Below are 22,266 nucleotides of genomic sequence, written 5' to 3' on the forward strand. Positions count from 1 at the left end.
AGAATGGTTAGAAAACCAGTAGGGTAATTGTCTGAAATTAGCAGTGAATGAACAATGTTTTTAGCTTCCAAAGCAGAGATAGGGAGAAATTGTTAGCAACACACACAAAATGCTGGAGGAACTCAGTAGGTCAGACAGCATCTATGGAAATGAATAAATAGTCGATGTTTTGGGCTGAGACAGTTCTTCAGGGCTGAGAATGAAGGGGGAAGATGCCAGAGTAAAAAGGTGGGTGCAGGGGAAAGAGGCTAGCTGGAAGGTGATAGGTGAGCCAGGTGGATGGGAGAGGTCAAGGGATGGAGAAGAAGGAATCTGACAGGAGAGTAGAGTGGACCGTAGGAAAATGGGAAGGAGGAGTGGGCCTAGGGGGAAGTAATAGGCAGGTGAAAAGAGGTAAAAGGTCAGAGTGTGGAATAGAGGAAGGGGGTAAATTTGCTCACTGGAAGGAGAAATCAATATTCATGCCATCAGGCTGGAGGCTTCCCAGACGGAACATAAGGTGTTGCTCCTCCACCCTGAGGGTGTCGTCATCTTGGAGCAAAAGGAGGCCATTGACCAATGTAAGATATAGGAGCAGAATTAGGCCATTTGGCCCATCGAGTCTGCTCCACCATTTCATCATGACTGATCCAATATTCTTCTCAGACCCATTGTCCTGCCTTCTCCCCGTATTCCTTCATGCCCTGACCAAGCAAGGATCTATTAATCTCTGCCTTAGATATACATAAGGACTTGGCCTCCACAGCTGCCTGTGGCAAAGAATTCCACAGATTCACTGCTCTCTGGCTGAGGAAATTGCTTCTTGTCTCTGTTCTAAAAGGATGCCCCTCTACTCTGACGCTGTGTCCTCTGGTCTTAGACTCTCCCACCATAGGGAGCATCCTCTCCACATCCACTCTATCAAAGCCTTTCACCATTTGACAGGTTTCAATGAGGTCACCACTCATTCTTTTGAATTCTACTGAATACATCCCAGAACCATCAACACTCTTCGTATGTCAAGCCATTCTATAAAGAGGTTCCCCAATTTACAATGGGTCTCACCAATGCAGAGGAGGCCACATTAAGTGCACCAGACACAACAGACAACCACAGCAGATTCACAGGTCAAGTGTACCCTCACCTGGAAGGCCTGCTTGGGCCCTGAATGGGGGTGAGGGAGGAGGTGTAGCACTTAGGCTGGGAGGGAGATTAGTGGGGAGGGACTAGGAGGTTGGGGCGGGGGAGTAAAGATATGTTTAGTGGTAGGATCCCTCTGGAGATGGCGGAAGTTGCAGAAGATAATGTGTTGAATGCAGAGGCTGATAGGGTGGTAGGTAAGGACAAGAGGAACTCTATCACTTCCAAGACAGCGGGGAGATGGGGTGAGTGCAGTTGTTTGGAGCATAGAGGCGGTGCAGGTAATAGCAGCTTCAATAGTGGAGGATGAGAAACCCTGTTTTTTAAAGAAGGAGGGAACGGAAAGCTGCATTCTGGGAACTGATTTGGCAGAGGCAAAGAAACTGAGAAAAGGGAATAGCATTTTTACAGGAGTTAGAGTGGGAAGAGATATAGTCAAGAAAACCTTGGGAATCAGTAGGTTTATAAAAGAAAGTGGTTGACAGTTTGTTTCCAGAGATGGAGACAGAGAGATCGAGAGAGGGGAGGGAGGTGTCAGAGATGGACCAAGTGAATTTAAGGGCAGGGTGGTACACAGAGGCTGATAACATTGAGGAGCTCAGCAGTTCCAAAACAGTCACCAATGTAGTGGAGGACCATCTGGAGAATATAACTGGGGAAGGCTTCGAACATTGTCTGTCCTACATAGCTAGTGAAAAGGCAGCCATCACTGGGGCCCAGACAAGTGCCCCTGGCTACCCCTCGAGTTTGGAGAAAGCGGAAGGAGCTGAGGGAAAAATTGTTCAGGGTAAGGACAAGGTCTGATAGATGGAGGAGGGTGGCAGTGGGGGAGGAGAAAGGAGTAGGAGTACTGAAGTCAAGACAGTTGATGTCTTGTTGGCAATTTGAGATGAAAATACCCAGAGCAGGCAGTGTGCTGGATATGGGAATTGGTAGTCTTAATGATGACAGAATGAACATGGGATGTAAAGTTCAGTTTGAGTTGAGAATACAGGTAGAAACAGTAGCCCAAGATGGAAAAAGACTTGGTGACCTGAGAAAGGAGCTTCTGGTAGGAGTTGACTTTGGTTTCAGTTTTCCTTAATGCACCAGTATTCACAACAGTGTTGTTAAGGTACTTGCTGTTATCAGCATGCTTGTGGAACCTGACACTGCTGATCAGAAGATCAGCAGCTTCTTATGAATATTAAAAGATACAGAATGGTTGAGAAGAATGAGAGGACACATGACACAATAATTATGGAGACAGGCTTTTATTTCTAACTTAGCGAGTGCTGTGCTGTACAGATCAAAACATAGAATTGAGGGGAAGATAGGGACAGAGCCGAAAGGCAATAACAGGTTCTCGAGAAGATTGAGGATAAGGTGGTCATAATGAAGAACTGAAAGTATTAATATTAAACTGCATTAGCAGTGAAAAGGTCTCACAAAGCATCATATCAGAGACAATGGAGCTTGGATTATGGAACAGGAGTCACTGACTTTGGCTTGCATTTCACCTTGCTTTTAGTGAAACAAGCATTATAGTTTCTAATATTAAAATGATTGGAAGAAAGTGTAGTGGTGATGTTAGAGATATGTTTGTTACACAGAGAGTAGTGGGCACATAGAATACCCTGCCAGGTGTGGTGGTAGATACATTAGGGATATTTAAGAATTTCTTAGATAGGCCTATGAATAAATAGAAAATGGCTATAAATAAGGCAAGATAGTGGCTGTGTTTCATTAGGAGCTTGAGGAGATTTGTTTTGTCATCAAAAACACTCCAAAACTTCTACAGATATACTTTCAAGAGCATTCCAACTGTCTGAATCACCATCTAGTATCTAGATGCCATCTAGATACAGTCTAGATATCTACAAGTAGATATCTTCTGCATATCTACTGCAGAAGATCGCAGTAAGCTGCCGAGAGTTGTCAAATTAGTCAGCGCCATCATGGGTACTAACCTGCATAGTATCCAAGACATCTTCAAGGACCTCAGGAAAGCGGCTTCCATCATTAAGGATCCCCACCACCCAGTACATGCTCTCTTCTTATCGTTACCATCAGGAAGGAGATACAGAGCCTGAAGGCACACACTCAATGAATCAGGAACAGCTTCTTCCCACCTCCACACGATTTCTAAATGGACATTGAACCCTTGAACACTAACTCACTACTTTTTTAAAAATTTCTGCTTTTACACTACTTTTCTTAACAATTTTATACTTGAAGGAAAAATTGAATATATACTTATTGTAATTCAGTTTTTTCCTCTATATTTTTCATGTATTGCATTCTACTGCTACCACAAAGACAACAAATTTCACGACATTTGTAGGTGATATTAAACCTGATTCTGGAGGACCCTGTAGGAGGGAAAGGTTAGACTGATCTTAAAATAGTTTCAAAGATCAGCACAGCATTGTAGGTCAAAGGGTTTATACTGGACTGTAGTGTTCTATATTCTTATATCACACGCAATAGGAGAAGGCATCGTTGATATCTTCTAAATTCTCAATTGATTGAAGAGATATGGATCAGAAATAAATATCAGTATATTAATATACTGAACCAGAGTGGATAGCATCACTTGTATCACCACTGAGCCATTCCCACAATCCATGGAATTTCTTCTCTCTCTCCGCCTCCCCAGAAAAACATCAACAGGCAGCCACCCACCATTCATTTCATGAAAAGCCTAGTTCACTGATGCTTGTTGGGGAAAGAAATTTGCATACCAACCTGATGGCATGAACATCAATTTCTCTCACGTCTGCTAATCATTCCTCTCTGTTCCCACCTCCCCCCACCCCTGCCTTTTATTCACCCATTTTGGTGGTGTTCTATTCACTTCTCTTGCTCTCCCCCACCCTCATGACCTGCCCATCACCTCCCTCTGGTTCTTCACCTTATTCCCTTTTTTCCATGGTCCACTGTCCAGTCTTATCAGATTCCTTTTGTGTTTACCTTTTTTCTTCAGCCCTTCACCTCTTCCACCTACCACCTCCTAAAGTCTCACCATTCCCTCCCCCACCCAGACTCACCCATCACCTGCCAGCTTCTGCCAATTCCCTTTCCAGTCCTGATGGTGGACTTGGCCCAAAACGTTGATTGTTTATTCCACTCCAAAGATGTTGCCTGACCTGCTCAGTTTCTCCACATTTTGTGTGTGTGTTGCTCATAGTTCCAGCATCTGCAGAATCTCCTGTGTCTAATACTGACTTTACAATGTCACTCCCCAGAGATCATACGCTTACCTGCCCTCTGAAAAGGGTCATCAAGGCAGCAAAAAATAGACAATTTATCCTCGAGAATTAAAGTGCTTAAATGATCTTTGCCTCGTTTCAGGGTCTAGCAGCTGGCTGAAGGGGAACCACATCCAGACAAGGAGGCGGAGTCACTGCGCTCGCGTAAAGAGGCTGCCGGGTCCGGAGCAGTTCCGTTCGCATGCGGAACGTCCGAGTTTCCCCGCTGGCTCCGGGCGGCCGCCTTCAGCTCGGACCTGCACTGACCATCTGCGGGCAGGGCGCACCAAAACAACATTGTAGTACAGTATCAGCTGGCGGAGAGATTTCTGGAGAGGCATAATCGGGGCTTGTGTAAAATCTGGCGTTACGCAGAAAGAAAGCGGCATCTAAACTTCGCTGTGTCTGAACAGTCGAGTTTAAATCCTCTGCTGTACTCCGGCATTTCCTACCGGATCCGGGTGCCTGTGGAAAGCGGTCACCTTGCATGTCTTTGTGTCTGGTGTAGTTAGGAAAAAACGTCCCGGTAAGAGTTCGCAAAGTACTTAAGTGGTTTATTTATAGGAGGGTTAAAAAAAAGGTTTTTGATTCGCTGATTCAAGGCCTAATTGGATTTGGTACAGCTTCCCTTCCGATCATGCTATTTTGTTTGCTTGGATTACTGCAGCCAAGAATGAGTTCTCTAACTGTTCGAGTGGGTAGATTCTCGCCCAATAATTACATTTTTGAATATTTTTAAGAATGCATATGACAAGGAAAGAACCCCCTTCGACATTGGTATTCAGGTGGGGTTTATATAATAAATATCTCCCGAGAATATTTAATGCACGGCCTCTCCGCACATTACTGGAAATAATGTTCTAGCACTATATCCGAAATTATAATTAATGTAAGGTTGTGGTATAAATGCGACCTTTAAATAAATTATTAAATGTGAGATGAGAGAAATTATTGAATAACTCGGTACTTATTTTAGTATTTTCTGCACTTTCTAGTTTTGCATTGGTTTGAGGGAATTGTGGCCACCTCAGTAATATCTGTCCACACTAGGATGGTGTGAAGGACTTTTGCTGCTTTGAGCAGATAATTCTGTTCTCCTTGTGCAGTACTGAACTTGCTCTGATGTTGATTGAATTGTTATTTTAGGCAACAACTCACTCAGTGGGTTGAGTAGCATCTGTTGGGAGGGGGAGAGGAAATGTTGATTGTTTTGGCTTGAACCCTTGCATCATGATTAAAGTTGGAGAAGGAACATGGCCAGCATAAAGAGGCTAGGGGAATGGTTAACTACATTTCTCTCTACTCTTGGTCCTGATGTAAGGTTTAAACCTTAAACATTGACACACACACACACACACTAGGCTGCAACATCTGCAATCTCCCGTGTGTCCAATGTCAGTCACCACTCATTTCCTCAAAATCAGGGCTTTCCAAACTTTTCTAAGCCTTGATTGGGAACCTCTGCCTAAATGAAAGGTGTAGTTATAGTGATGCAGACCATGGAGGGTTAAAGACCTATCACCTCTGACATGTACTTCTTCCTGCCCTCCCCCCACCTTCTTGCTCTGATTCTTCCCCCCCCCCCCCGCCCCCTTCCTTTCCAGTTCTGATAAAGGGCCTTGGTCTGAAATGTCGACTGTTTATTCTTTTTCCATAATGCTGCCTGGCCTGCTGAGATCCTCCAGCATTTTGTGTGTGTTACTAATACTTGTTTCAATCCTATTTAAGTCCTCATTCTCGGGTACATGATCACTGTTGGGCAAGAGCAGGAAGCAGAACCAGAGTTCATGTTTCATCAGGTTTTGCTATCAGTTGCCACCTTGTTCTCCCTGTCACAATACTCACCTCTTACCATTCCTCCCTTTTCTTTTTGAGTTGTTTTCATCGCAGAAGAAAGGTTAGAGATTAATATTCATTAAAGCCCATGCATTCCTATAACTAGGGCCCTTCTTGCCTTGCTTCTATGACACCTTCTTTGCATCTTTCAGCTTTTTTCCTCTGTCCTGTCTTCTGTGCTAACGAATGGTGCCATCCCTACTGCTGTAGTTGACAGGATTCTCAAGAACATGTCTATTTAAGACCATAAGATATAAGAGTAGAACTAGGCCATTTGGCCCATTGAGTCTGCTCCGCCATTTCATCATGGTGTATCTAATTTTCCTCTCAGCCCCAATCTCCTGCCTTCTCCCCGTATCCCTTCATGCCCTGACCAATCAAGAATCTGTCAACCTCTGCCTTAAATGTACATAAAGACTTGGCCTCCACAGTTGCCTATGGCAAAAAATTCCACAGCTTCACCACTCTCTGGCTAAAGAAATTTCTCCTCATCTCCATTCTAAAAAGACACCCTTCTATTCTGAGGCTGTGTCCTCTGGTCTTAGGTTCTCCCACTATAGGAAACATCCTCTCCACATCCACTCTATCAAGGGCTTTCAACATTTGGTAGGTTTCAATGAGGCCACCCTCGTTCTTCTGAATTCTGGTGAATGCAAGCTCAGGGGCATCAGACGCTATTCATACGACAAGCTATTCAATCCTGGTATCATTTTCGTGAGCCTCCTTTGAACCTTCTCCAGTTTAAGCACATCCTTTCTAAGATGAGACAAGCCTGCTCACGATACTCCAAGTGAGGCCTCACCAGTGCTTTAACATTACATCCTTACTTTTATATTCTAGTCCTCTTGAAGTGAATGCCGACATCCTGTTTGCCTTCCTCACCACAGACTCAACCTGCAAATTAACCTCAAGGTAATCCTGCATGAGGACTCCCAAGTCCCTTTGCAACTCAGATTTTTGTATTTTCTCTCCATTTAGAAAATAGTCAACCCTTTCATTTCTTCTACCAAAATGCATGACCATACCCTACCTGACACTATATTCCATCTGCCATTTCTTTGCCCATTCTCCTAATGTGTCTTAAGTTCTTCTGTAGCCTCGCTACTTCCTCAAAACTACCTGTCCCTATTTTCATATCATCTGGAAACTTGGAACAAAGCCATCAATTCCATCATCCAAATCTTTGACATATAACGTAAAAAGAACTGGTCCCAACACAGACCTCTGTGGAGCACCACTAGTCACCTGTAGCTAACCATAAAAGGCTCCTTTTATTCACACTCTTTGCATCCTGCCAATCAGCCACTGCTTTATCCATGCCAGTATCTTTCCTGTAATACCATGTGCTCGTAACTTGTTAAGCAGCCTCATGTACAGCACTTTGTCAAAGGCCTTCTGAAAATCCAAGTAAACTACATCAACTGACTCCCCTTTGTCCAACCTGCTTGTTATTTCCCCAAAAAATTCTAACATATTTGTCAGGCAAGATTTTCCTTTAAGGAAACAATACTGTCTTTGATCTACTTTATCATGTGCCTCATCCTTAATAATGGGCTTCAACACCTTCCCAACCACTGAGGTCAGACTAACTGGCCTATGCAAAGCTCCTTCAAAAAGCAAGGGGGCATGGGGTCCAAGGAGACCTTGCTTTGTGGATCCAGAATTGGCTTGCCCACAGAAGGCAAAGGGTGGTTGTAGATGGTTCGTATTCTGCATGGAGGTTGGTGACTAGTGGTGTTCCGCAGGGATCTGTGTGTTTGTGTGTGTGTGTGTGTGTGTGTATATATATATATATATATATATATATATATATATATATATATATATATCCAAATCCAACCTGGATGAAGAAGTAGAGGGTGGGTTAGTAAGTTTGCTGATGATACAAAGTTGGGGGTGTTGTGTATAGTCTGGAGGGTCGTCAGAGGTTACAGTGGGACATTGATAGGATGCAGAACTGGGCTGAGAAGAGGCAGATCGTGTTCAACCCAGATAAGTGTGAGGTGGTTCATTTTGGTAGGTCAAATTTGAAGACAGAATATAATATTAATGGTAAGACTCTTGGCAGTGTGGAGGAACACAGAGCTCTTGGGGCCTTTGTCCATAAGACACTCAAAGGTTGACAGTGTTGTTCAGAAGGCGTATGGTGTGTTGGCATTCATCAACTGTGGGATTGAGTTCAGGAGCTGTGAGGTAGTGTTAAAGCTATAGAAGACCTTCATTAGACCCCACTTTGAGTACTGTGTTCAGTTCTGGTCACCTCACTACAGGAAAGATGTGGATACTATAGAGAGGGTGCAGAGGAGATTTACAAGGATGTTGCCTGGATTGGAGGGTGTACCTTATGAGAATAGGTTAAGTGAACTTGGCCTTTTCTCAGAGCGATGGGGGATGAGAGGGGACCTGATAGAGGTGTATAAAATGATGAGCGGCATCGGTCATGTGGATAGCCAGAGGCTTTTTCCCAGTGCTCAAATGGCTAACACGAGGAGGCATAGTTTTAAGGTGCTTGGAAACAGATACCGAGGGGATGTTTGGTAAGATTTTCACACGGTGGTGGGTGTGTGGAATGCACTGCCGGCGATAGTGGAAGTGGATACAATAGGGTTTTTTAAGGGCCTCTTAGATAGGTACATGGAGCTTAGAAAAATAGAGGGCTATTCGCTATGTAAATTCTAGGCAGTTTCTAGAGTAGGTTACATGATTGGCACAACATTGTGGGCTGAAGGGCCTGTAATGTGCTGTAGGTTTCTATTTCTATAGTTTCCTTTCTTCTGCTTCTCTCCCTTCTTGAAGAGTGGAGTGACATTTTGCAACTTTCCAGTCTTCCGGAACCATTCTAGAGTCTAGTGATTCTTGAAAGATCATTACTAATACCTCCACAATCTCTTTAGCCACCTCTTTCAGAACTCTGGGGTGTACACCATCTGGTCCAGGTGACTTATCTACCTTCAGACCTTTCAGTTTCCCGAGAGCCTTCTCTCTGGTTATGGTAACTTCACACACTTCATTCCCCGCTCCCCCCGACAACTGGAACTTCCACGATACTGCTAGTGTCTTCCACAGAGAAGAATGATGCAAAATAGTTAGTTTGTCTGCTATTTCACTCTTCCCCCATTACTACCTCTCCAGCATCATTTTCCAGTGGTCCAATATCCACTCTTACCTCTCTTTAACACTTTATGTATTTCTGGCACTTCTGTTCTCACCTGTGCTTTTATACCCCAGTCGGAGTAGTTAGGACTTCCTTTATCCTCTCCTTCCTATCACTGCAGCCTCCACATTCAGTGGGTCATTTTCCTGTGATTTCTGCACTCTTCCACAGTTTAGTTACCTGCTACATCTTTCCCTTCCTTCCGTTCCAGCATTCCAAACCTCCCCCTGAATTGCCCTCCCATCTCCACCAACCTCTCCCCTCTTTACTTCAACCACATGAGAAGCAACACCTGCCCTTTTACCTTTTCCCTTCCTGCCATCCAGGGTCCCACACGGTTCTTTCAGCTGAAGTAGCAATTCACTTGCAGTTTTTTTCCCCCCAGTTTCAGTGCCAGACTTCGGGACGAAAGGTCCGAGTTCGAATCCAGCCGGCTCCCTTTTACGCTTTCCATCTGTGCTGGGTTACGAGCTGGTGATCTCTGTGGAAACTCACCCGGCAGAAGGCAATGACAAACCACTGCTGTAACTTTCCTTGTACGCGGTTCCCCCCTATGTCAGAGAGGCGTGAATGGAAATCGTCCGCTAACCGGAGAAACTCTGGATGTGATGTACATTTCCTTTCCTACGACATTGCATTCAGTACTCATCGTGGACTCTAAAGCAGAGAATTTGTTAACTGCTTTGCAGAACATACCTGTTCAGTCCCCAAGAGTAATCCTGAGCTTCTACTCACCTGACACTTTAATGTCCATCCAACTCACACTCTGATCTCAGCTTGACAATCACTCTGATTGATCCGGCTGATTCAATTTCCTACTCAAACACATTCTCCTGCTTTCTTCCTTTAACCTTTCATGCCCTGACTAATCAAGAGCCTATCAACCTCCATCTTAAATACACCCAATGACCTGGGTGTAAGAAATTCCGCAGATTCATCACTCTCTGGCTAAAGAAATTTCTCCTCATCTGTTCTAAATGGATGGCCCTCTATTCTGAAGTTGGGCTCTCTGGTCCTAGATTCCACCCATGATAGGAAACATTCTCTCCACATTCACTCTATCTAGGCCCTTCAATGTTCGATGGGCTTCAGTGAGATCCCCTTTCATTCTTCTAAATTCCTGGAAGGAAAGGCTCGGAGCCATCAAACACTCCTCAAAGAGTGACATTAATGCTGACTGACCTACTGCGTACTTCTAGTATGCTCTGTTGCAGATTTTAGACCATAAGACAAAATCTGCAACAATTTTCAGTGTCTTGTACTTTCACTGCTGACATTAACCCTTTTTTCCTCTTCACAGATGCCACCTTTCTGAGTATTTCTAACTTTTTAATTTTTCAAGTTTTCAGCAGATCCATTTTATTTGGCTTTTTGAAAAATATCCTTACTTGATGTGGAACCATGTTTTTTTAATTTTGGGATTCTTAAAAGCAAGCAACAGTAAGATTTCTCTTTTGGGGATTCCAGACAAATTGCAGTGCCTATTCCCTGAATAATTTGGAACAGATTAGATTATACAGATCGTACACCTTTTTGTATCTGCAATGCAAAACCTTTAACCTTAAAAGAAATGAATGGGAGCAGTGTTTGTTCCACAATGAATATGTATTGTCATTTGATAAGGTTTTATGAAACTCTAAGTTTTACTTAGTGAAATACAGCAAAAAAAAAATTGAACCCTGCTGGTGAATATTTTGCAGTCTATTTCAACTAGCTTCATTCCAATTCAGATTACAAAGGCTTTCTGCTAATCCTATTTTGGACAGCATTAGACTGAGAGCCATTCACTAAAGTCAGTAATCAGGTGCCCTTTGTCCCTGAGTTTAAAATGGCTCATGGCAGCATTTTACTCAGCATTTCTGCATGTGATGCTGGTTGTAGATAGTCTGCTGTACAGCGTGTTGGAGTGTTTATGTAATACCATTACGTTCTAAATATATATATATATTTATTTATTTTTTTTAAAAAAAAGACATATGATCTGTATAATTTATAATAAGTTATTCAGGGAATAGGCACTGCAATTTGTCTGGATATATATAATATCCGTCATTTAAACAGGTAAAATTCTGCAGGAAATCTTACATGCCAATTATTCTTGAAAATTTGGTATAACTAAATGGTTGAAAGTATGTGACCCAAGTATTTCATGTAGACTTAGATCCAAATGCTTGTCCCAAAGAACTAGTCCAGGCTTGAAGAAGGGTCTTGGCCTGAAACATTGAAACATTTTGAGTGTTGCCCCAAGTAAAGTGCCTGATTTTTTTAAAGCTGTAATTTGTTGTTTAGGGACTGGAAAATGGAAGGGGAAATAAGGGAACAATCTTGTGAAAGGAATTGATTTTTATTATTTACATATCAGCACTGAGGTGAAATGGCTTTGCTGTGCATCTACAAGTGTGCGTTGTGCAGCCTGAGGAACCAAATACTGCTACAGAGGAGCTTGTCCACATATACGTCTGTCTACAGAGTAAATGAAGATGATATCAAGGGAAAACTCGAGCAGCTCCGTGGTGGATCTGTTGATCTGCAGAAAGATCAAAACGGGATTGCCACCTTGATCATAAATCACCCTGATCGAATGAATGCATTTTCAGGTATGATATTTTTATTTCCAGGTGATGAGCAAAGGTTATTTATCAGAACATTGTTGTAGTTTCTCAGATAAATAAGAGTGGAAGGTAGGTTGGCACCTCAATTCCTCCAAGTAAAGTATTATATCAACATGTTTTTTTTTAAAAAATGGTGTTCTACTGAATAGAATTAAATAGAATGGGAAATGCAAGTTCTGTAGAGGTAGATATTGGTTGGGTTGAGTTGTTTCATCACCATTTGAGGAGACATCATCAGTGCGCTGTCAATTATGGTATGTCCTCCGATGCTAGGCTTTTATATATGTATCAGTCAGCTGTTTGGTCATCATTATGGAAACTCAATTGTGATATAGGGAGGAAATCTTATTGCTGATTGGTAGTGTGGCGAACTTAATGCGTTGTGGTCTGGAATTTTGCCTGCGTTGGCTCATAAATAGGATGGAGGTGTACATCGCAAATGTGAGGAATTCTGCAGATGCTGGAAATTCAAGCAACACACATCAAAGTTGCTGGTGAAAGCAGCAGGCCAGGCAGCATCTCTAGGAAGAGGTACAGTTGACGTTTCAGGCCGAGACCCTGCGTCAGGACTAACTGAAAGAAGAGCTAGTAAGAGATTTGAAAGTAGGAGGGGGAGGGGGATCCAAAATGATAGGAGAAGACAGGAGGGGGAGGGATGGAGCCAAGAGCTGGACAGGTGATTGGCAAAAGCGATATGAGAGGATCATGGGACAGGAGGCCCAGTGAGAAGGAAAAGGGGGGGGGGGAACCCAGAGGATGGGCAAGGGGTATAGTCAGAGGGAGAAAAAGGAGAGAGAGAGAAAAAAATGTGTGTTTATAAATAAATAACGGATGGGGTACGAGGGGGAAGTGGGGCATTAGCAGAAGTTAGAGAAGTCAATGTTCATGCCATCAGGTTGGAGGCTACCCAGATGGAATATAAGGTGTTGTTCCTCCAACCTGAGTGTGGCTTCATCTTTACAGTAGAGGAGGCCGTGGATAGACATGTCAGAATGGGAATGGGATGTGGAGTTAAAATGTGTGGCCACTGGGAGATCCTGCTTTCTCTGGCGGACAGAGCGTAGGTGTCCAGCAAAACGATCTCCCAGTCTGCATCAGGTCTCGCCAATATATAGAAGGCCACATCGGGAGCACCAGACGCAGTATATCACCCCAGCCGACTCACAGGTGAAGTGTTGCCTCACCTGGAAGGACTGTCTGGGGCCCTGAATGGTGGTAAGGGAGGGAGTGTAAGGGCATGTGTAGCTCTTGTTCCGCTTACAAGGATAAGTGCCAGGAGGGACATCAGTGTGGTCTACATGTCTGTTTATAGAATTGTTTGCCTTGGATATTAATGGGCCAAAATGTACCACTGGTTGGTAGTTCAGGGAAGATCATAGATGGAATTAGACCATAAGATATAGGAGTAGAAGCAGGCCATTCAGCCCATCAAGTTTACTCCACCAGTCAATCATGCGCTGATCCAATTCTTCCAGTCATCCCCACTCCCCTTTGATTCCCTGGCTAATCAAGAACCTATCTATCTCTGCCTTAAATACACCAAATGACTTGGCCTCCACAGCCGCTCGTGGCAACAAATTCCACAGATTTACCACACTCTGACTAAAGTAATTTCTCCGCACCTCAGTTCTAAAAGGACGTCCTTCAATCCTGAAGTCATACTCTCTTGTCGTAGACTCCCCTACCATGGGAAATAACTTTGCCATATCTAATCTGTTCAGGCCTTTTAACATTTGGAATGTTTCAATGAGATCACCCCTCATTCTCCTGAACTCCAAGGAATACAGCCCATGAGCTGCCAGACATTCCTCGTACAGTAACCCTTTCATTCCTGGAATCATTCTCGTGAATCTTTTCTGAACCCTCTCCAATGAGAGTATGTCCTTTCTAAAATAAGGAGCCCAAACTGCACCCAATACTCCATGTGGTCTCACGATGCCTTATAGAGCCTCAACATCACATCCCTGTTCTTATATTCTATACCTCTGGAAATGAATGCCAACATTGCATTCACCTTCTTCACAACCGACTCAACCTGGAGGTTAACCTTTAGGGCACCTTGCACAAGGACTCCCAAGTACCTTTGCATCTCTGCATTTTGAATTCTCTCCCCATCGAAATAATAGTCTGCTCATTTATTTCTTCCATCAAAGTGCATGACCATACACTTTCCAACATTGTATTTCACTTGCCACTTCTTTGCCCCTTCCCCTGAACTATCTAAGTCTCTCTGCAGACACTCTGTTTCCTCAACATTATCCGCTCCTCCACCTATATTTGTATCATCGGCAAATTTAGCCGCAAATCCATTAACACCGTAGTCCAAATCACTTGACATACATTGTAAAAAGCAGCGGTCCCAACACCGACCCCTGTGGAACTCCACTGGTAACAGGTAGCCAGCCAGAATAGGATTGCTTTATTCCCACTGTCTGTTTTCGGCCGACCAGCCAATGCTCCACCCATGCTAGTAACTTCCCTGTAATTCCATGGGCTCTTATCTTGCTAAGCAGCCTCATGTGTGGCACCTTGTCAAAGATCTTCTGAAAATCCAAGTACACCAAGTCTATTGCACCTCTTTTGTCTATCCTGCTTGTAATTTCCTCAAAGAATTGCAGTAGGTTTGTCAGGCAGGATTTCCCTTTCAGGAAACCATGCTGGCTTTGGCCTATCTTGTCGTGTGTCTCCAGGTACTCCATAACCTCATCCCTAACAATTGATTCCAACAACTTCCCAACCACTGATGTCAGGCTAACAGGTCTGTAGTTTCCTTTCTGCTGCCTCCCACCCTCCTTAAATGATGGAGTAACAGTTGCAATTTTCCAGTCATCTGGTACAATGCCAGAATCTATCAATTCTTGAAAGATCATTGTTAATGCCTCCACAATCTCTCTAGCTACTTCCTTCAGAACCCGATAGTGCGTTCCATCAGGTCCAGGAGATTTATCCACCCTCAGACCATTAAGCTTCCTGAGCACCTTCTCATTCATAATTTTCACTGCACTAACTTCACTTCCCTGACATTCTTGCAACACATTGGAGGAACTTGTCCAGTATCCTGCAGATATCTTCCACTGTGAAGACTGATGCAAAATACGTATTCAGTTCCTCTGCCATTTCTGCATCTCTCATTACGATATTTCCAGTGTCATTTTGGTCTTGTATCTACCCTCAACTCTCTTTTACCCTTTACATACTTTTAAAAAAAGCTTTTAGTGTCTTCTTTGATATTAGTTGCCAGCTTCCTCTCATAATTCATCTTTTCCTTCCGAATGACCTTCTTAGTTTCTTTCTGCATGTTTTTAAAAGCTCCCCAATCTTGTATCTTCCCACTAGCTCTGGCTTCCTTGTATGCCCTCTCTTTTGCTTTTACTTTGGCTCTGACGTCACTTGTCAGCCCTGGTAGTGTCCTCCTTCCCTTTTGAAAATTTCTTCTTATTTGGAATATATCTGTCTTGCACTTCACTCATTTTTTTGCAGAAACTTCAGCCATTGCTGCTCTGCTGTCTTTCCTGCAAATGTCCCTTTCCAGTCAACTTCGGCCAGTTCCCCCTCTCATGCCATTGTAATTTCCTCTATTCCACTGAAATCCGACACATTGGATTTTATTTTTTTCCCTCTCACACTTCTCGTCTGCTAGTTTCTGCAATTTGTCCCTACACATTGAGATACGGAAATCAAGTGTGTTAAAGGTTCTGGTAGTTTACTCTGCCACTGGACTGCACCATTGAATCGGCCAGCAAAACATGAGTGATCATGTGTATTTCATGTTCAGCCTCTCAACTTGACACCAGAGCTGACTGGTTTACATACAATGTTTTCAGCCCCCAGCCCTTTGATCACAGAAATGAGTATTACAAGCGGGGATTTTGATCAATTAAACTGAATATTTTTATTTGTGAATCACATGCTCCTTTTTCCACAGTAGAGCCCAAAAAACAGGGAAAACTACAAATTCAAAAACTGAAATGTTAGCAGTTCAGAAGTATTCATCTTTCTTTGCTCAGTACTTGGTTAAGCCACCTCTTGCAGCTATTAAAGCAGTTCTTAGATAAGTTTTTATTAGCTCTGCACAACATGATGGGGCAAGGTTTGCCCATTTCTTCTTGCAACGTTGCTCAAAGTGCACCAGGTTAGTTGGGGAGTGATGGGTGGGCAACAGTCTTGAAGTCTTGCCAGAGATGTTTGGTCAGGTTAAGGTCAGGGCTCTGACTGGACCATTCACTTTGCTTCATTTGAAGCTGCTCTGTGGTTGCTCTGGCACTGTACTTCAGGTTCTTGTCGTGCTGAAAGACGAGCTTCCTCCCCAGTTTAAGCTTCCTGGCAGGTTTTTACCCAGGGTCTCTCTGTATTTAGCAGAATTCATCTTCTCATCAATCCTGACCGGATTTCCAGTACCTGCTGTTGAAAAGCGTCTCCACAGCATGACGCTACCTCCATTATACTTTACAGCAGGGATGCTGATACCTGGCTGATGTGCATTATTAGATTTACACCACACATGCCTAGTATTGAGGCCAAAGGGTTCCACCTTAGTCCCATACAACCTCAAGACCGTCTTTCACATCTTTAGTGTCTTCTAAGTGATGCTTTGCAAAGTCTTTATGGGCAAGGATATGCTTCATTTTTAAGACGGGTCTGCTTCTTTGCCACTCGTCCAAAAATAGCCTTTTTTTGTGAAGACTTGGGGATTGTGGAGCCATGAACTTCATCTCCAGTTGCATCCTCTGATTTCTGCAGCTCACTCAGAGTGACTATTGGCATCACAGTAGCTTCTCTTACAAGTTGCATTCTTCATCGACTAAGTTTAAAGCAACGGCCTGACCTAGAAAGTGTGTTGTGGTTTCATATTTTTTCCACTTTTTCACGACAGACTGCACTGAGCCCCGAGCTATGTTCCCTCCGTACTCTTTGTGATGGCCTTGTACCCTTCCCTGGATGTGTGCTTCTCTATTATCATTATCCCGATTTGTCCTGAATGCTCTTCTCTCCGTCGTTTGGTCTGTTGAAAATTTACCATACTATTGGATCTTACAGAGAGAGACGGGGGAAATTAACTAATGCATTGAAAACAAGGGACCCTCCATTCTTCAATGTCATCAAATTGGGTGAGTTGGTAAGGTGAGGTATAGTATTGCACCTGAGGAAAGTCAGCCTAGTAATTACAAAGGGGATGTAAACTTTTTCACTTCACAAATTTGGTTTTTAACTTTTAGTAAATTGTTGACTGTGTAGCCCCCTAGCAAGCCTCAGGTCGCTCGACTGGCTGTCATCTAGGGAAACAGCCCTCGGCCCCGCCAGACTGGGTAAATAAGTTTGTGTGGATGCTGTGTGTTGTACCCCACCCCGACAAATAACAGACAATACACCACATACGATTAAGTGAATTACAGTTTAGAGATATTACTGGAACTAGATAATTAATAGAGATAAAATATAAAAGGAAAATAAAAGGTTCCATACTTATCAAAGTTCAATCTCTTCATGCATAAACAGTTGGAGCTCTAGTAACGATCCTCTCTTCACCATTCGGTCCCCTCTGACCACCTCGACCTGCCGCCTGGGACCAACCACGGTGGTTGACCAGACACTCCACACAAGTCGGTCTCTGTCTCCTTTCCTCGCTGAAGACCCTGGACCTTGGACTCCTGCTCGGCGTCCAACCCTGTTAGCCAGCTCATAGCACCTTATCCATTCTCTCTCCCTCTGTCGTGCCTTCTCCCCAAAAACCCGCGCATCACAATAACTCTCAGACACACAAAAAGAATAACATCTATTCCAATTGGTTCGTTCACTCTCTTATCAATAACATAATCCAAATAAACTGCTAGCGGTAGGACTTTCTCAGTAGTTAACATAACAAAGGATCCACTTCAATTATAACATAACAAAGAAGCCATTTTAATTAGCCTACGCAGTAACATAAAAGAAGAAACCCCTTACAACAGGTTTAGAAATTTTCTTTTGGTTTGACATGATGCACAATATTTTATAGATTAGTTTAAAAAAATCATACTTCAATAATATGAGACAGTTAAGTGTGAAAATAGTTATGGGGGATGAATACTTTTTCAAGGCACTGTAGCAGAATCCCATTCACTTGAATGGAATCTACAATTGTTTTCAAAGGTTAGAGCTTTGTTTATTTATGTTAATTTATTTCAAGTGTGACGAGAATACACATAGATTAAGATGTTAGCTGTCCTGTGCTGGCACCAGTGGGATCAGCAGTTGGTCTGCCACCTGTCTTCAGGAGAAAGAGAGATAAGGAAAACAATGGAGCAGCATTTGGAGATGTTAATGAAGGGACGGAAGGAGAGCTGTCAAGATCAGCTCCCCCTTTGAACCCAGGACTGTTTGAAGTGATGGACAGGCGATACCCCAGCAAGGGGATAAAAAGGGACAGGTTCGCTAAGGCAAGACACACACGACACCCCGAGGTAACGAGACTCTGGAAGCGGTGCGTCTCCCACAAGTCGGTGGGAAGTTTTGGATGGCTGGTCGCGGGATCAAACCATAGACGTACAGGGTGGAAAGGCACGATCGGCGGGAACCTGGTGTGTGTCCACCCTTGTCTGGTGCCAGGTTCACTGCAGAGAAACGATCGTATCTGGAAACGGAGGGGGTCACGGTTGGTGACCTCAGATGACATCACAAAAGGGCTCGCCCGAAAGCTGACTGCGAAGTTCTGTGTGGAAGCCGTTTGAATATTCATTCGTTTTGCTCTCTCTCTCCTTCCCCCCCCCCCCACTGTCCATCTCCCACGGCAGCGATTACTGCGAACTGAACTAAATTGAACTGAACTTTGCGTCACTTTGAAACTGATCATTTACCCCTAGACAACGATAGAGCTTGATTGATCCTGTTATCTTAATTCTGTGTACATGTGTGTTTATCATTGCTGAACTGTTGCATTTATTATCCTTTTGGTCAGAGTACTGTGTTGCTTGTTTCTTTAATAAAACTTTCTTAGTTCTAGTAATCCAGACTCCAACTGAGTGATCCATTTCTGCTGGTTTGGCAACCCAGTTACGGGGTACGTAACACAAGTAATCTAAAGTATTTAAAGTTTATTTTACTTGTATCTATATGAACTGTTTTAGATTAGAAGAGTGAATTAAAAATAACTTAACAGCCTATGACAGCAGTGAGCTGTCACTTGTGATCTGGTCTGTTCGGCTTTGTGGCCTTTGAACCTCAGATCATTGAGTCCAGCTGAGCCATAAAATGTTGGTGTACCCTTGGGAAAGGAGAAGTGAGGAGGAAGTGTTTCGGTTGTGTGATGCAGATTTTCGGTGAGTGTGGGTAGTGCACAAACCAACTGACAGGTAAATTCATTGCATACTTTTTAATTTTCTGACTCTACATAGGTAAATGTACAACCCCAAACACTTGGAGCAGTCTGCACACTGTGGCATTCTCCTCTTATTTCATTAATGAGCTTTTAAGATCATTGTCAAAAAAGTTATTGAAATCACTGCAGCGAGAGCAGTGTCAGAGGTTCAAAATAATCTCTATTTTAGAATTAAATTTGGCAACAATATCAATTTAATCTTGTTATTTCAGGTGTTGGCAAGGTAAACTACTATGAAAACTCAAGCCAATTAGTTTTAACAACATAGATTTTGGAAGCTGGCGTAAAAAGAGAGCTCTATATCTCTCAACAAACATTGCTGATTTATTTCCGGCATTTGTGCTTCATGCCACAAAGTTAGCTGAAAACTTTGAAAATGCTGATTTGTGTAAGTAGCTTGAGAGGATACATTTTAATGTGATATGCAAAACTATTACATCATTTACAAATTGTCAGTATAATGCTGAAGGTAATTGACTTAACTATACTTTGTAATATTCAAATCTAATTTGATACAACTGTCTTTTTTAATCATGCCAATTATATTTTTCATAACACAATACAGAACCGTCTGTGAGTACTCAGTTTTGTGAAGAGAGAAACAATTTACATTTCAGTTTGATATTTTTATTTAGTTAGAGGGTAAAACAGTTGGTTTGATAGTGTTACAATGATTTTACAATATTCTAACCTTAGCCATATAAGGCTACAAAGCCATGTAAGCCTGCAAGTTGAGTCAAAGCTCAACTTTGTTAGAAATTAATAATTTCACTTGCCCCACAACCTGTAAACTCACTTTCAAGGACTCTTCATCTAATGTTCTCGTTTTTTTTTTATTGCTTTTTTTTTCTCAGCTCTAGCTGGTAAAACCTGAGGTACAGGCATATCTCCCAATTGCTAGGAACATTTAGTCTATTTGTGTTTAATACTGTGGCTTTATGAAGATTTACATATTTATTGCTGTGTACGTAATTGTTTAATGCTATTGTGTATTGATTTTGGGATGATACTGTTTGTAGATATTACTATTGGGGAAAATGTATATGCTGTTCGGGGTGTAAGGGGTGTCGGAGGGGTAGCACCTCTGGTGGGGGAACGTGTCGCATCCTTTTCAAGGTAGTTAGTCCACCTTTGGTCCCCACTTAGCACTCAGCTCTCACCTGTGGCTCCCTGTAGCTGTTTGCATGCGACAGCAGCCACAACCCGGGCAACGGTTTCAACAAGCCGGCTGAACCGGGTGAGGGTAGCCGACAGGTCTCAAACCCTCGGTGAGATAGGGAGTTGTCTATCCCAGCATGTGAAGACAGACTCTGGCGGATTGAGCGGACGAGACCAATGGAAGGTCCAACGGTCAAGAAGGCGGTCTCTGCAAGCGTCGTGGAACGTGTAGAGCAGGACAAGACATAGAAGACGTCCTGGTCATCCACTGCACCTAGTCCCACCTCCAGCCGTCTAGACTCTGTCTTGCCACTGGATCCAGATGGGAATTGGGAAGAGAGAGTGAGGCAGATGCTGCGCAACTCTCCCTCACTTAAATCCAAATCACGCGCTAGTCTCGACACCATCAAATCGACGTCGATGATGGACGAACACACATATGCTGTTCATATTATTATGATTATTAATTTTATTTCCACAGTTTGTTGTCTTTTGCACACTGATTGTCCACCCTGTTGGGAATAGAGGTGCAATACTTTGCATTTATCTTCATTGAAAAAGATGCACAGTAACTGCCAAATATATTAGGGAATCAAGGCAATGGTGAGAATGGGGAAGTGAAGAACTAAAGATTAGTCAAAATGATACCAGAAAAGTTGGTATGGTTGATATCTAATAAATCCCACTGTCCTTGTAGCCTGGATTGTCTTATGGTAAAGTCAATGACAAAGTGGTAGGAAAGTTTGAAAGCATTATTTACTCTAACAGTCTTATAAACCTCAGTCATATTTTGACATAATTTTAATGTTCTGAGAAAGTTGTTTTCTTTTACTAGGGACAATGATGTTGGAATTCCGAGATAGGGTAGAAGAATTGGAGCATTGGACTAATGGGAAAGGTCTTATTTTACGAGGTGCAAATAATACATTTTGCTCTGGCTCTGATCTGCGAGCAGTAAAAGCAATATTAAACCCTGAGGTAAGTGAATGGCCATTTAAAGATTCGTTATTTGTTTGCTTCCAATTAATTGTGTGAGAGTGGGAACAAAGATTGTAAAGAGTGTTTTGCCCATCCTTACATCCAGAATTGCCTCATTCTTGAATTTAGAGCTTCAGGATATGTTTCAAACCCTTTTTTCCAAAATGTATGACATAACATCTGCTTACATTAAAACTGCATTTGCTACATATTTGCCTTATTTCCTTAATATGTTTAAATTTGATATTTCTACGTATAACACCATGAAGAATAGTTATCCTCTGAATTAAGTGTCATTATGACCCGGCTGGTGGCGTAGTGGCATCAGCGACAGACTTCGGGACAAAAGGTCCCGGGTTCGAATCCAGCTGGCTCCCCTGCACGCTTTCCATCCGTGCTGGGTTACGAGCTGGTGATCTCTTTGGAAACTCACCCAGCAGAAGGCAATGGCAAACCACTACTGTAACTTGCCTCATACGCGATTCCCCAATATGTCAGAGAGGCGTGGAGGGAAATCGTCTGCTAACCGGAGAAACTCCAGATGCGATGTATCTTTCCTTTCCTTTTATTCTGTTAAAAGTCGCTAATACAAAAATACGGTGTAATATAATTAGTTTATACTTTTTATTAAGTATTGGTTGTATTTTTAATTTTATCACAAGTATTGGATAACTATTTTCAAAAATGATTGCCTTTTGAACAGTTCATTTGTAGACAAATGCTCACCCATCACTTATGTAATTTTTGATAATGCTTAATGCAAGGAATGGGAAATTTGGGCTCAGATATTTAAAACATATGGTTCAGCTATTTTAGATTTTAAAC

The 22,266-nt window shown here is 42.7% G+C and overlaps 1 protein-coding gene across 2 annotated transcripts in view; it reads left to right on the top strand.

Moving 5' to 3' along the window:
* The first annotated feature begins 4,533 nt into the window (after window positions 1-4,533).
* The window catches only part of echdc1 (enoyl CoA hydratase domain containing 1), a 30,137-nt gene continuing 12,404 nt past the window's right edge, over window positions 4,534-22,266 (top strand). The window contains exons 1-4 of one of the 2 annotated variants that reach the window (XM_072279118.1): window positions 4,534-4,875; window positions 7,026-7,097; window positions 11,702-11,936; window positions 21,299-21,441. In XM_072279118.1, coding sequence (XP_072135219.1) covers window positions 11,714-11,936; window positions 21,299-21,441 — 366 coding nt within the window. In that variant the 5' untranslated portion in view covers window positions 4,534-4,875; window positions 7,026-7,097; window positions 11,702-11,713. The remainder of the gene's footprint in view (window positions 4,876-7,025; window positions 7,098-11,701; window positions 11,937-21,298; window positions 21,442-22,266) is intronic. The other variant, XM_072279110.1, reaches the window with a different exon arrangement.

The sequence above is a fragment of the Mobula birostris genome, chromosome 2 (genome assembly GCF_030028105.1).
Source record: "Mobula birostris isolate sMobBir1 chromosome 2, sMobBir1.hap1, whole genome shotgun sequence".
NCBI lineage: Eukaryota > Metazoa > Chordata > Chondrichthyes > Myliobatiformes > Myliobatidae > Mobula > Mobula birostris.